The sequence below is a fragment of the Rhinoderma darwinii genome, chromosome 2 (assembly GCF_050947455.1).
Source record: "Rhinoderma darwinii isolate aRhiDar2 chromosome 2, aRhiDar2.hap1, whole genome shotgun sequence".
Lineage (NCBI taxonomy): Eukaryota > Metazoa > Chordata > Amphibia > Anura > Rhinodermatidae > Rhinoderma > Rhinoderma darwinii.
The window spans coordinates 179,577,151-179,592,961 of record NC_134688.1 but is presented as its reverse complement, the minus strand read 5'-3'; the positions used below and the strand labels follow the sequence as shown (position 1 = coordinate 179,592,961).

Below are 15,811 nucleotides of genomic sequence, written 5' to 3'. Positions count from 1 at the left end.
GCACCGTTGCCAACAAATAGAACTGGTTCGGCGCTATTAGCTCCCCTGGCAATTTCAAGTAGCATTCTGTGGACATTGTCTATGTGTTTTCAGTGTACAGCTGTAGAGTGCAGCAGATACCTGGTGTATCTTGTATGTTTATTTGTCTCTTTTAACTCTTTTTGTGCATCTTACTACTCTAAATCAAGGTGCACTGATGCCAAGCAGTGATGAAATAGGAAGAAAAACCAATTGCTGCACTGAGGTGGGGGATAGCTGCTAGGAATCCGCCTGCAACTATGGAGAAGTCAGTAATTGCTGGAGACAGGGAGAGCTGGGGGTTGGGCTGAGGGATCCATGTATAAATAGTGTGATCTCAAATTGAAAGGCATAAATAACAGCAGGAGTGATCTAACCCTATGCAGTTCATCCTCGACGGGGAAAAAAAAGGGGGGAGAAACAATAAGGAGAAGCTTCCTGGGGACGTGTAGATCTCCTATTGCAGACCAAGTGGATCTCTGTGGATACAAGATCACAGGGCGCAGCAGCCATGGAAGAACTTACTGCTTTTGTATCTAAGTCGTTTGACCAAAAGAGCAAGGATGGCAGCAGTAGTGGCAGCAGCAAGAAGGAGACCATTACATACAGGGAAGTTCTGGAGACTGGCTTAGCTCGGGCCAGGGAACTGGGGAACTCTGATACCAACCTCCAGGACATTACAGACAACAGCAACCACTGCTCGCTGCACCTCTACAAGGAGCACACAGACATTGACAAGGACAAGCTCAAAGACTACAACACCAGCAGGATATCCGAGGGTGAGTATCCACTGCATCTCTATGAAATGTATTATATATGGACTGTCCTGTATGGACTGTACTGAATCATGTACAGGGAAAACTTCCAGCCATAATACAGACACAGACTGTAGTACATGCGCCCTACACAGACTAACAATTATGTGTCATGCTATAGCAATGCCATTCTAATCAGTACAACACATACAATGCAGACTCACTATTACACAATAGTCTATGTACCTTAGTTTCTATTTAGTAATAAGAATTGCACATTCACAGCTTTAAATTAGTATTCATTCTTTATGAATAATTGTATCATTATTTTTAATGGAAGAGTTGTAACCATACCTTGTGATGTGAAGCTTTCCCATAGAAAAAGGAAGGATGTGTGTGACTATTTTCTGCTCTGTTGTTGATAATGTCTGACAACTTCCGGATAGTGTAAATGATAATGATCGGGAATTATTATTTATTAGGCCCAGTTTTACACTCACAACACAAGAAGAATGCATTCTGTCTATTCTGTAATATTAGAGCAACAGACATTAGGCTCACTGAATATTGTTTTGTTCACCCAGGGAAACAGGTGTTCTTCTTTCAAATTGTTATCATGGCATTTGTTAGTAAGACATATTGCAAACAGCCTGCAAAACATGTGGCTGGATGGGGGGGGGGGGGGGGGGGGCGGTAAAACGTTTTCATCTGGTGTGACTCAAGGTGAAACTAAATTAAAAACAAGACATGGGAGATCAGGATGGAGGAAACACAAATGTGTTTTGTGATGCTATTATGTGTTTTATGTTTCTTGGGAAATAGCCGTGTATTTTTAATCATACAAGCAATTTCATGCATTAGAAGATAGATAGATAGATAGATAGATAGATAGATAGATAGATAGATAGATAGATAGATAGATAGATAGATAGATAGATAGATAGATAGATAGATAGTATTTCATAAATATTATTTTTAGTTCATCTATTAAAGAGATGACATTGCTGCTTAGTACACTTAAATATAGAGACCAGAATCTTATCGTAATGTATTTTGTGCTTATGCTACACAGAAATCAAATGTTCCAAATAAATATCCCGATAATGATCACATTATGCTAATTTAATATTCATTAATCATGGTATACTTAACGCAATGTCAGCACATAACCATTACCCATCGCAATAACAGCAGAATATGGCATAATGTCATTGTGTGCACTGTCTAGGCTATGTGTTGTCACGTCATTTACATGCCTTTTACATTCCTTTTTAGTCTACGTGTAAAAGTATTGTAGAAGAACAAAAGGATTACAAATCGATTAAAACCTAATAGAAGAACTCTATAAACACATGGAAAAAAAAACATTTTATGTTTTTTTTCTTTTGGAAAGCTCATTTTTATTAAATGGATTGTACCAGCACGAGAAAAGTTTCTGTAGGATGTTATGAGAACTTAAAAACAAAATAGCATTTAATTAAAAATATAAAAAAAAATCTGCAAAACAGAAATGAGTAAGATTTATATTATTTTGTGTTTTTATTATTATTTGTAATATTCTTAGTATAAACAGAAACATTCTGCTGCTATTTTCACTGTCCTGCTTATGACTAATATTCTAATTATCGTGACATACCTTTTTGCATCAGCATTTGGCACTTGACTATCATATTCCTAATTGAGGCCCCATTAACCACCTCTAGAGCCTCTTTCTTGCCTTGTTCATTGATGCATTGATAAAAGCAGAGATTCTGTCCAGCCAGCATTGTGTTATGTTAAAGACAGAAGAACCATCTACAAAGACACTGAAGTATATACTGTGGATATAATGTGCATAATGGATTTAACACACACACACACACACACACACACACACACACACACACACACACACACACACACACACACACACACACACACACACACACACTCCTATCATTATCATTATATAATTATTTTGCACCTTATACCTTCTATCTATCTATCTATCTATCTATCTATCTATCTATCTATCTATCTATCTATCTATCTATCTATCTATCTATCTATCTATCTATCTATCTATCTAAAGTCATGTCAAAATTCAGGTTGAGATCATAACACAGAAGAACATGAGCCCAGGAGAATGGGCATAGGGAAATGTTTGCTGTTAATCTATTTATCATATGTAATGAAGCCACAGAGCAGAGTGAGCTGTATTTATTATCATTATTAAATGGTATGAAATAGATACAGATCCTCGATCGTTGTGTATTACTATTCAGTATGTGTAGAATTGATTCCCCTGCCTGTGTTCTCTGCACCGCTATTAGACTAATAGTAATCGATTGAGAATACATTAGGACATATCTGTTAGGATAGGACGAGCAGTTCATGAAATACATGACGGATGAAGAGTCATTATTTACATTACTGACTTTTCCGTCCCAAGGAAAATCACATTTCATCCATCAATTATTCTGGAGCTAAATAAAAATGATATGAGGAAATGCACCTTGTTAATTGTAGATCAAGTCCTGGTTCATTTGTCACTAGGAGAAAGCTTGTGTTGGGGACATCTATCATAGAGATATTACAATGTCAGTTCATAAAAGTTGTCTGATCTCAGTACAGGTTAGGTACTAATGCACACCATGCTATGGTATTGATGAGACTCCCTGTGCTCACAGGAATCTACGAGTGTAAGGACAAGAGAGAAGACGTGAAATCAGAGGATGAGGATGGACAAACGAAGCTGAAGCAGAGGAGAAGCAGAACGAATTTTACATTAGAGCAGTTAAATGAACTGGAAAGACTGTTCGATGAGACTCACTATCCTGATGCATTTATGAGAGAGGAGCTAAGTCAGAGACTGGGACTCTCTGAAGCCAGGGTTCAGGTAAGGAGTTAAACTATAAAGTACTGTCATAACTAACTGCAGGATAATCGCTATCATCCCTTCCTTGACATGATCTATCTATCTATCTATCTATCTATCTATCTATCTATCTATCTATCTATCTATCTATCTATCTATCTATCTATCTATCTATCTATCTATCTATCTATCTATCTATCTATCTATCTATCTATCCATCTATTGTTTTGTCGTGTTAGCAAAAAAATAAATAAAGCTAAATAAATAAATAAACAAGACAAAAATAAATACCCTGAACAAGAGGAAACTTTCCATAAATGAGTTAGATAAAGTTAAGTATGAACAAGTTATTTAATAGTCAGATTGTAATAGATCATACCGTAATCTTTATCATCAACAAAATAATAAAAATATAAGAATAATTAATATATAAGTATCTAATATAATGTTCAAATCATACTTGCAAATTAAAATGTCTAATAAGAGCAAAAATAACAGTCAATATAACTTCTTATAACGTAATAATAATTTATTGAATATGCAATATTTTACATGTAATGAGAGTATATATATATATATATATATATATATATATATACACACACATATATATATATATATATATATATATATATACATTTATATATATGTGTATAGATATATATATATATATATATATATATATATATATATATATATATATATATATATATATATATATATATATATATGTACATACTGTTGTTCACATGAAACACTGATTGTATTCCAAATGATTTATGTCTCATTATAAAGGAAAGGCAACTGGTGTCCAGTGCATGCATGCAGGTTTTCTGTATGCCACCGGCCACAACATCCCTTTGGCAGCATGGCCACATTTGGTCTTATTAGTTTTCAGCACAATTTCGCAGCTTTTGTCGGTGCCACCGCCGAATAGAATAGGCCCCTTTAGAGGTTCTTTGGCTGCTTTGGGGCTGGATAATCCTGAGCCGGGGGGTGAAGGTGCCCCAGCTGACCTGCTTGACAGCCATATGGATTTATGACATCCAAGTCCTCCCCATCTGCTCCCTCGTTCTGCCTTTAAAGTGCTGGAAACACAATCCTGAAAATGATGATTATTTAGTCAGTAAAACGTATTTACGAGCTTTTAGCTGAGCATTCAGCCTTTATGACAGGACGCAATGAATTAAATCTCTATTACTCCATCATAACTTATCCTGCCTTACAATTAATCGATAAACATAACAATAACTCAAGGACTGCTGTGTTATATACAAATATAAAGAAGCAAAACTAAAGATTCAAATAACATTAATAATATACAAAAGAAAATGTCATCATTGCTTTATTAGCGAGACCAAACTCGGAAATCCTATATGTTTAACATCATGAATTGTATTTGTGAGTGGCATAACCTTGAGATTAGACCTTCTAGTTATTATCATAAATAAAAAGATATATTCATAGAGAGCGAGAGAGACAGAGAACGACAGAGAGGGAGACAGCGATACAGGGAGAGAGAGAGAGAGAGAGAGAGAGAGAGAGAGAGAGAGAGAGCGAGAGAGAGAGAGAGAGAGAGAGCGAGAGAGAGAGAGAGAGAGAGATACATGTTAATTATATTAATACACATCAAAATCGCAGGAGACTAATCGCATGGAAGCCTTGTCTATTTTACATAAAGCTGAAGGGGATATCAGTTTTACAATTATTACCACGGTTTTGCTGTTCTAGATCTATAATATCTTCCACTGCCTTCATGTATTGTTTCTAGAAAAACAAATTACTTGTAATTCTGCCCTTTATTACAGAGTAGCACCTTCTCAGGATATCCAAAGTTGCAGAAAATTACTCCTTAAACTACTTTCAGATCTCAACCAAAATGTCTACAATATATTGACTCAGGTGGAGGCATGAAAAAAAAAAAAAACCTGTGAGCTCTGAAAAAAACTGTTTGGAATTGAAATAGTTGGACAGTTTGGGAAAGAGGAAGCAAATTATGTGAGAAAATCAGAGCATTCCTAATAACGCGTATTAGTAATGGGGGGGGGGGGCTCAGTATAGGAGCAGGACAGGGAGGCATTTTATATGGTAAATACTTGGTGGCTTGTTGTAATAAGCACACACTGTCCTTGCTGTTAGAAGATACAGTTTCAATTGAGAGTGGAAATTTGCTGTAAATAAATTGATGCTCCTCTGCCTGCCTGCTCCTTATTAACCTTTTATTTTTAGCGTGTCCTGGAACCCCATACCACCCAGCTGTCAGGCTTATAATTGAAAGTTATGAGCCCATAGTGAGGAGCAGGCAGTAATTCAATTACAAGAAATATCTCTTGCTTTATGGCGCACAGCTAAATTAAATGTCATTATTCACTGTCTCTAATGGAAATCAAAAGGAAATCAGATTAGAGTATTTGTGAAAGAAATCACTGAGTGATCCTTAATGAAGAAATAACTGTCTAAAACAGTGTAGTGCGCTTTACTTAGCAGATTCAGACCTAAGTGGGATTGATCACAACCCTGATTTATTATTGCTTAACCTACTGGCTAATTCATCACGTTTATTTTTCATCATAACCTGTTTTTTTTAATTGTTTTTTTTCTTGGCTTGTCCCATGGCTTTATGTATTTATTCCAAAAGTGCCCAGCCAATGTGCCAGGAGCTATCCAATGTGCCCCCTCTCCATATAACATAATCACATTACACGCTGAATGCGCTGCTCCCTTTGTCTGCAGGATCTACATACACAACAGGATCTAAGTAGCTTCTAGTGAATTTATACTGCCCGTAAGCTGGTGTGTGGCTTTGATAAAGGAAAAGGATCAGTATCATAGGGCCAAATGGAGATTATGGTGGGCCATGTAAAGTCTGCTGACCCCCTATTATAGAGAACCCTCTCTGAAGTATGGGGCGCACTATTACACATGACATTGCTCTCCCTAGCACTGTGATGAATGTCTTCCAGAGTTTCTTTGCACTAATTACTGCCTTGTAAATGACCATCATTAAAGCAATTGAACAAAGCTCGGAGGGGAATGCAAAGCAGAAAGTGCAGCCAGTATGAATGAGACAGTAGTAATTGTCTATATTGGAAAATACTGAGTAGTGACGTAGCACTTCCCACCTTCCTGCTCATGCTATGTACTATGGTCCACCTCTTTGGAGCTGGTGATATGTTATTAATTAATAGTGATGTAGTAATGATTTTGTTCCTGAAAACAAATTTTGTTTTTATTATAAAACGACTTGTGCATGTGATTTTGGTGCTGATCATTTTGCTGCAGATTTTTAAAAATATAATTTGAGGAGAGAAAAATATACATAACTCCCAATGTGGTAGTATGGAAAAGGAAAACGTGGATTGCATTTTTTCTAGAACTATAAACCCCATAATTAGATTAAAGGAATGTTGTGATTTGTATGCAAATCTTTGCCGTTGTTTTAAGTATAATAAATAATGATAATTGACAGTGGACAATCACTTCCAAAAACTACTTATATATAGTCCAACATATAAAAAAGGTGGGCAGTCAGTTTTATTAGAATATTTTAATGATGTATAGTGACTAATATCTATCTATCTATCTATCTATCTATCTATCTATCTATCTATCTATCTATCTATCTATCTATCTATCTATCTATCTATCTATCTATCTATCTATCTATCTATCTATCTATCTATCTATCTATCTATCTATCTAATCTATCATCTCAATCCTAACTTTCAGTGTTATTATCAGATAACTGCTCAGTGAGAAATTTGCTTGTATATAATAATTACCAGCATACACTAGCCAGCAAGGACTTTCACACTAGTGTTTGTATTTGAGTTTTGCTTTTTTATGGATATTTAGTAAAAAAAAAAAAAAAGTAAAGATAATGGTCCTTTGTCAGCTCCACTTTTAAGGAATTAAAACTGATGCAAAAATAAATAAATAAATATATCAGTCAGTAATACCCAAAAATGTATGTATTTAAGACTTGAGCAAAAATGTTAAAAAAAACAACTGATGCAAACTGACATTATTTTATGTAACATTTGTCTAATTTTTTTTAAAGGAATTTAAACTTAAACAAACACACAGCAAACAGATATAATAAGATATAGCCAACATAAAACAAGATTTAGCTTTGTTGTCCCCTGATTTGCTTGTTACTTTGGCAAAGTATTTATATGGCTTTCATGTGTTGAATTATTCATAGTGAAATGTGGTATATATGTATATATATATATATATATATATATATATATATATATATATATATATATATATATATATATATATATATATTCTTTTATTATAATGTTAGGGAATATGGGTGTTTGACATTCATATACAGGAGAAATAGGCTGTGTTCAAACGTCGCAGATTTGTTGCGGATTTGTCTCAGATTTTCATCAGTCAAATCTGCAACAAAATCCGCAACAAATTCGTGACTTCTGAACTAGGCTATGTTCACAAATTGAAATTTGTTGCAGAGTTTGGTGCAGATTTTCATACAGATTTTTGAGCCAAAGCCAGAAGTGGTTTCAAAAGGAATGGGATATTCTATATATAAAAATCTGCATCAAAATCTGCCACAAATCATGATGTATAAACATAGCCTTAAGTAGCAGAGCTAGTACAGTAAAAGCTTGATAGGTTTAGAGGCCATACACAGTTAGGTCACCTATCAAAAATTATTTTTCAGTACAAAGTAATTGATAGGACCACAACACACAAATAGTACACCCTCCACTGTTTTTTCCCCAATCCTATTATTTGTGGTATATACATTCATGCATAAATTAGTATTTTATAAATATTTGACACATTTATCCTTTAAACAAAATGTTATTACTTTTATATATTTTTGAACCGCCCTTGGCAGGAGGGTCTTCAATCTCTGTAATGTTTCTCAGGTATGGTTTCAAAATCGAAGAGCAAAATGTAGAAAACAAGAAAATCAAATGCATAAAGGTGGGTACGGTGAGTAGATCCAAACCCAATGCAAACTTGGTCTCAAATTCAGGTGGCAGAGGGTTCTTCCGTTTTTACTTTCAAATAATTGAATATCAATACATTTTGACAGAATACTCTTATTGAGAAGTCTACTGTTATTTCACAACTAGAGAAGTAGTAGCAATCTCACATCCTAGACAACTGGTTATTTGTTTTCATTGCTTATGTAACCTTTTAATTTAATTATATTATTATAATAATTTTGGGTGGAAACAAGTGATGCAGCATAGCACCATGAAAGGGTAATAATAAAACACTTTACATGCAGTTCAGATAGGCTTTGTAATATTTGACAGATACATTACTACACAAAGGAGGAAGTTGTTTGAAGGTGTAATATCTGCATCAGTATCAGCATCATATCCAAGAATAAATACATACAGATCTGCTTGCCAAGCTCCACCATTGAGTTGTCTCCAATTTTTATTTATGCTTTTTTTATAGGTGTCATTCTGGGTACAGCAAGTCATTTAGAAACATGTAGAGTTGCACCATATGTGAACATGGGAGCACTGAGGATGCCTTTCCAACAGGTAAATCTATAGACTGTAAGATTGTGATCCATATATTGTAAAATCTAACTTGACATTTATATCATGATAATTATGTTTTTGTTTTTATAGTTTCTTTTTATCAAGATGTGATATAGATCACTAACATTAGGTCTTAACCGGCTGTCTAAAATTGGTCAGACTGACTGTTTTTACTGAGTTTGTAGGTCCTGTCACATTTTTTTTAATGTGACATTCCCTCCATGTAAGGTACTGGAAACTTTCCTAGTATATTTTCAACACCTCATATGAGTCTAAGGACTCATTCACATGTGTCAAGAGGTTAGGTTAAGTTCCTTCTGGTCATTCAAATAAAAGTTATAAGGAAACTGATGGCACAACTGATCCTTTTATATTCAATTTGAATCAGTTGTGCCCTTTTTTAAAGAAAAAGCGTCCAGCATTAACGCCAGATGTCTTTGAAAGCTGTTAGTCTTGCCTGAAGCAATGTTGAATGTTACTCTCCTTTAGGTGGTACTGCAAAGTTAATGTTCTCCTGAATGAGTAGGATAGACACCACATTTGGATCCTGTATCTGTTAATGCACCCTAAGCATATCTAGTAATCTAAATCAAATACAAATTTTAACAATAAGGTAGTGAAGTTGTGGTAGTAATTATAAGGGTGAGTCTACACAGCAAAATGACGAACACGGGCTGCTTCAGTGGATTGCATATAATTTTACTAGCAAAACTTGTCTTTTTTCTTTTCTTGTGACTTATAAATGAAGTGACATTTTATTGTATGAAACTTCACATGAAAGTCCCATTTACTTGTAAATATTATATGATGTGTAAGAACCATGTGTGATAAGTTGGATATTGTAAACAAACATTGGCATATGTATCAAAGGGGCAGCACATGCTGTTGCTGTGGAGCCCATGGAGCTCATGTTGGCTCCATTTACAACATGAGAACCTAAAGAAGTATTCTCCTATGTACAGGAAATGTAAACTTGGTTAACAAGAGGTAGGAACCAGCTAGGAGGGCTTTCCTTGTCATCTGCAGGTTCCTTCATGCTCTTTTGATGGGTAGGTGTGTAGTGGTGTAAACCAGCACCAAGCGGGGAGCCCTGCTTGGTGCTCCCTTACTTTTGTTTTTGGGATCTCTAAATATGTTATAACATTTAGAATGTGATTTAGACGGCAATTGTTGTATTCTGGGACTTCACAGAAAAATTATTTCGTTGTTTAGTTATAAAATGATGTGCAAATATTTTATAAGATTTATAAAGGATTCCAAATACTAATATCAATAACTTTTCCTCAACAATAATCACACATAATCATTATGCATATTCTCCATCACTTTACATATTCGAACACACAAATGCAAGCAGAACTTTGCCCATAAGGGCATGTTCAGACGTGGCGGAATTGCTGTGGGATTCCGCTGTGGACAGTCCGCAGTGGAAATCTGCAGCAGACAGTTTGTCCATTGGTTTCCACACCTTTTTAGTTATCTTCGTGCAGACGTTGTGGAGAACTCCGCTGCGGACCATAGGCTGCGGTGCAGAATTTTGTGTCCGCAGCATGCACTGTCTGTTTCGGACTTGATGCATACTTGTTGCGGAATTTCAAAATTACGCAATGAAATCCGCAGATGTTATGTGTGTTGCGTTGCGGATTGCTTTCAGGAACAGGATATTTCATCATTCTGGCTGGACCTATGTGTGTCGAGGTCTATACCCAGACTGGGATGGAATGTTTGAAAGAGAGCAGGGTGTGATCTGCACCTAAATCCGCAACGACAAATCCGCAGCATTTTACTTAAGATTTTAGCCAAATCCGCAATGGAATCTGCAACGCGGATTATGTGCGGCATTGATGCGGACAGTGTCTGCAGAATTCCGCCACGTCTGAACATGCCCTAAAAGTTTCCAATCTAAGGTCTTATGCACACAACCGTAGTGAAATTAAAACTAAGATGGGACATGATATATGGTTTTATCTGCACCATTGATATCTATGACGATTCATCTAAAGTAGTGTACAGGAGAGCAACTTTATTTCCCTTCTCGGTGGTAGCTACTGAGGGAGGAGAAGGTTCTTTTCTAAACTTAAATATTTATGCAGAACTGCTTTTGTAAGCTGGTTAAGTTACTTGTAGTGGATGTTATAATTAATAAAAAAAAACAAAAAAACTTATTTTTTCCTCTTGGCCATATATGCAGATTAACATTACATTATGCTTAAAGAGGCTAGCACCAGTTTATAACTGCCCTATCATCTACCTAATCTAATAGGCGCTTTAATGTAGATAAGTAATGTGTTGTTTTTTTTTCAAAACGTTTATTTTTGACGCAGTTATGAGCATTTTAAGTGTTATGCAAATTTGTTCTTAATGCCCAAGTGGCCGTTTTTTTACTCTTGACCAAATGGGCGTAGTAAATATAAGTGTATGACGCTGACTAAACATCGCCTCCAGGCTGGAGGTCATGTCCGTTCATTTACCTGTCGCTTGTACGAAGGAACTACGGGAGTAAGTGACAGCACAGCGTGATCTCGCGAGATCACGCTATGCTATGGATTAAGCTGGACATGAATGAAGAGAAGTGTATGACGCTGATTGGTCAGCATCATACACTTCTCTTTACTATGCCCACTTGGTCAAGAGTAAAAAAAAAGCCCACTTGGACATTAAGAACAAATTTGCATAACACTTAAAATGCTCATAACTTCGTCAAAAATAAACGTTTTTTAAAAAAAATAAAAAAACCAACACATTACTTATCTACATTACAGCGCCCATTAGATTAGGTAGAAGAAAGGCCAGTTATAAACTGGTGACAGAGCCTCTTTAAAACTAAATAAGTGTTTAGTAATTGTGTGAATGCTATCATTTTACTTTGCTTTGCTCTTTGCATGCATATTACATTTTTCTATCTGTTGCCTGTAACAGATTGCAGATTGAATTTTTCCAGAGCAGATTTTAAAATTAAACCCTTCCCGCCGCAGCCCTTTTTCAGATTTTCATTTTCGTTTAATTCCTCCCCGCCTTCCAAAAGCCATAACGTCTTTATTTTTCCGTCGATATAGTACTATGAGGGCTTGATTTTTGCGGGACGAGTTGTAGTTTTTCGTAGCTCCATTTATTTTGCCATATAATGTACTAGGAAACGGGAAAAATGTGTGGGGTAGAAAATGAAAAAAAACTGCGATTCCTCCATGGCTTTTTGCGCGCCGTTTTTACGTAATTCACTGTGCCATTAAAACAATATGTTAACTTTATTCTGTGGGTCAATACGATTACCAAATATATATCGTTTTTTCTATATTTTACTACTTTTACAAGTAAAAACCTAAGTGTAAAAAAGAAAATTTATTTTGTGTCGCCAAATTCCGAGAGCCATAACTTTTTATTTTTCAGTCGATTAAGGGTTATGAAGGCTTATTTTTTGCAGGATAAGCTGTAGTTTTTAATAACACCATTTTGGTGTAAATGCAACAGTTTGATCACTTTTTATTTCATTTTTTGTGGGAGATTAGGTGACCAAGAAATAGAGATTCTGGCGTTTCCAATTTTTTTTTTACGGCGTTCACTGTTCCGGTTAAATAATGATATATTGTTATAGTTCAGACTTTAACGGACGCGGCGATACCAATTGTTTATTATTTTATTTTTTTACTATGCTCTAGGGGAAAATGGGAAAAGTGGGGTTTTTTGAACGTTTCATTTGAAAAAAAATGTTTACACAAAAAAAACCTTTAACTAATTTTTACATTTTTTTATTAGTCCCCCTAGGGGACTTCAACCAGCGCTAGTTACGCTGAGGTGTCGGCTGTAACAAACAGCCGACACCGGCATCGTATGATGTGGGTTCACTCCGTTAGCCCGCTCCATACTTCCCCTACCCGACTTTGGCGTATGGATACGTCAAATGTCGGGAAGGGGTTAAAGGGGTTTTCCACTACCGGACAACTGATGACCTATCCACCTATCTATAGGTCATCAGTACATGATCTGTGGGGGTCCGACACTAAGATCCCACACCATTAAGCCGTGCCGGCTGTCTCCGGGCATCGGACGTACATGTTGGAAGCATTTGGCTCCCGTCACGTTAATAGGAGCAGAGCTGCAGTTCTGCAGCACAGCCGCAATACAATGTACGGAGCCAACTGCTTCCGGCTCCGTATATCACATAATGTACAATAACATCCGGTGCCCGCATGCCATCAGAGCAGCAGATCAGTGCGGGGTCCGGGTGTCGGACCTGCACCGATGATATACGGATGTCCTATCCGGTGGATAGGTCATCTGTTGTCCAGTAGTGGACAACCCCTTTAAAGTTATGATCTAATTGATTGAGATTGGCACATAATACCTTGCACCTTGGGACCTTCAATAATTGAATCCACACCAAAACACACTCCTTATGCAAACACACACACACACACACACACACACACACACACACACACACACACACACACACACACACACACACACAGACACACACAAACACACACACACACACACACACACACACAAACACACACATATACACACACGCACCTGGAAATAGGTTTTGTATTATTGAGTAAGCTCCATCCATACTCAATACTCCAAGTACAGAATAAATAAGTATTCTTATATACATGTAGATCTATACTGTAAGCATTCATAGACTTATTGAATGGAGACTACTGCTGCCAACTCTCCCTGTATGATCTAAAATCCAGCCTGGAGCCTGATTCTCATGTGCTCTTTCCTACAGGGCTGCCCCTCTTGTGTCTAAAGAGAAATACAGTCCTGCATAAGGCCCATTCTTCAATTTTTTTATTTATTTAAAATTCAGCTGGTTGCTCTTGGAAACAGACAGCAGTTTACCTATACTTTGCTGTCAGACATAAAATCTAACAGATCAGTCTATGTAACTTTGAACTGAACTCCCATAATTCACTGAACTCTGGTAGCAGGAAATAAGCATAATTATAAATTAGGCTTTGGATGTGACTGAGGGAGAACAGAGTTTAGAGTTTTTTAAAAACTTAAATCAACATTTTATATAAATTGATTATATAAGTGTATGCATGTTGTCCAAAGTGGAGTTTTCATTTAGTGAGCCAGGGGCATAAAAAAGTTTGTCTAGGTTGATACTTTTCCAAAATTAATTTAGACCATTTTAAAAAACAAAAAATATTAATTTTATTTTATGCAATGACAATTTCATATAAGATTTTAAAAAATAATTGCATATATATCATTATTTATTATTGTAGATTGAGAAATCATAGGCTTTAAACTAATAATTGTACATACTATACTTTATTATCATAGTTTGAGAAATTATTGCATAAAATTATTTTATTCAAAGACATTATATCTTGAGTTTTGGGGTTAATATAAACACCCTCAACAAATAAAATACAAAGTGATTAAGTATTAAAAAATAGCTATTTATTCGAAGAGGAATAATACAGAAAGAAAATAAAGAGCACAATGCTTGAAAACACCTTGTATGAAAGTGGCCGATAGGGCCACTCAATAACCACTACAAATGGTAGCAAATAGTATTCAGCGATTTTTAACCCTTAAAAATTGAGGTATGTTTTGTATTAATGTCCAGACAGTGCAGAGATTTTTTTTATGCAAAGGTTTAAGTACTTAAACAGTTTGGCATTAGGCTTTCCAAGTTTTTATTGTCCCTTTTTTTGTGCAATATAGTACTTTATATTTTAAAATGTTTACAAAAATTTAATTTTCCTTATTAGGGTACATTAGAGTATAGTTTTTTTCACTGTCCCGTAGCTACTGAACTAAATAGGTTTAGGAATGCCTATGCTTTATTTTGACATATGACATATTTTTTTTTTAGTGTATTGACAGGTAAAACCAAGTCAATAAATGCGTTTATGGCAAATATACGTTACGTATATACGTATACATTGCATATTACATGTGGCTTTGCCGCACGGATTTCCCTGCGTATTACAGTACCGGCAATGTAAATTAGATTTTAAGTAATCTCATCTACACGTTGCAGAATTTTTGCGAAATACCTGTGCTTATCTGCGGTTTTGATGCAAATTTTTCAGTACCCAATTCTGCAATGTGGGCATGTAGCTGTAGGCTGGGTTCACACGTGGCGGAATTTCACTTAAATTCCGCTGCGGACACTCCGCAGCGTTAATCCGCAGCGGAGCCGTTTGTCCATTGACTTCCACTTTAATTTAGCAGTGTTCGTTTAGACGATGCGTAAAATTCCGCATTCATTCTGGCTGGACCTATGTATTTCTAGGTCTACAGCCAGACTGAGGAAGTCAATGGGGCTCCCGTAATGACGGGAGCGTTGCTAGGAGACGTCAGTAAATAGTCACTGTCCAGGGTGCTGAAAGAGTTAAGCGATCGGCAGTAACTGTTTCTGCACCCGGGACAGTGACTACCGATCCCAATATACAGCTACCTGTAAAAAAAAATGAAGTTCATACTTACCGAGAACTCCCTGCTTCTGTCTCCAGTCCGGCCTCCCAGGATGACGTTTCAGTCTAAGTGACGGCTGCAGCCAATCACAGGCCAATAACAGGCTAATAACAGGCTGCAGCGGTCACATGGACTGCCGCGTCATCCAGGGAGGTCGGGCTGGATGCCGAAGGAGGGACGCGTCACCAAGACAACGGCCGGTA

The 15,811-nt window shown here is 36.3% G+C and overlaps 1 protein-coding gene across 2 annotated transcripts in view; it reads left to right on the top strand.

Annotated features, from left to right (window-relative positions):
* Nucleotides 1-311: 311 nt before the first annotated feature.
* The window catches only part of LOC142740879 (short stature homeobox protein), a 34,841-nt gene continuing 19,341 nt past the window's right edge, over nucleotides 312-15,811 (top strand). The window contains exons 1-4 of one of the 2 annotated variants that reach the window (XM_075850300.1): nucleotides 312-797; nucleotides 3,443-3,651; nucleotides 8,535-8,592; nucleotides 9,079-9,167. In XM_075850300.1, coding sequence (XP_075706415.1) covers nucleotides 530-797; nucleotides 3,443-3,651; nucleotides 8,535-8,592; nucleotides 9,079-9,167 — 624 coding nt within the window. In that variant the 5' untranslated portion in view covers nucleotides 312-529. Of the gene's footprint in view, nucleotides 798-3,442; nucleotides 3,652-8,534; nucleotides 8,602-9,078; nucleotides 9,168-15,811 lie in introns of both variants that reach the window. The other variant, XM_075850299.1, reaches the window with a different exon arrangement.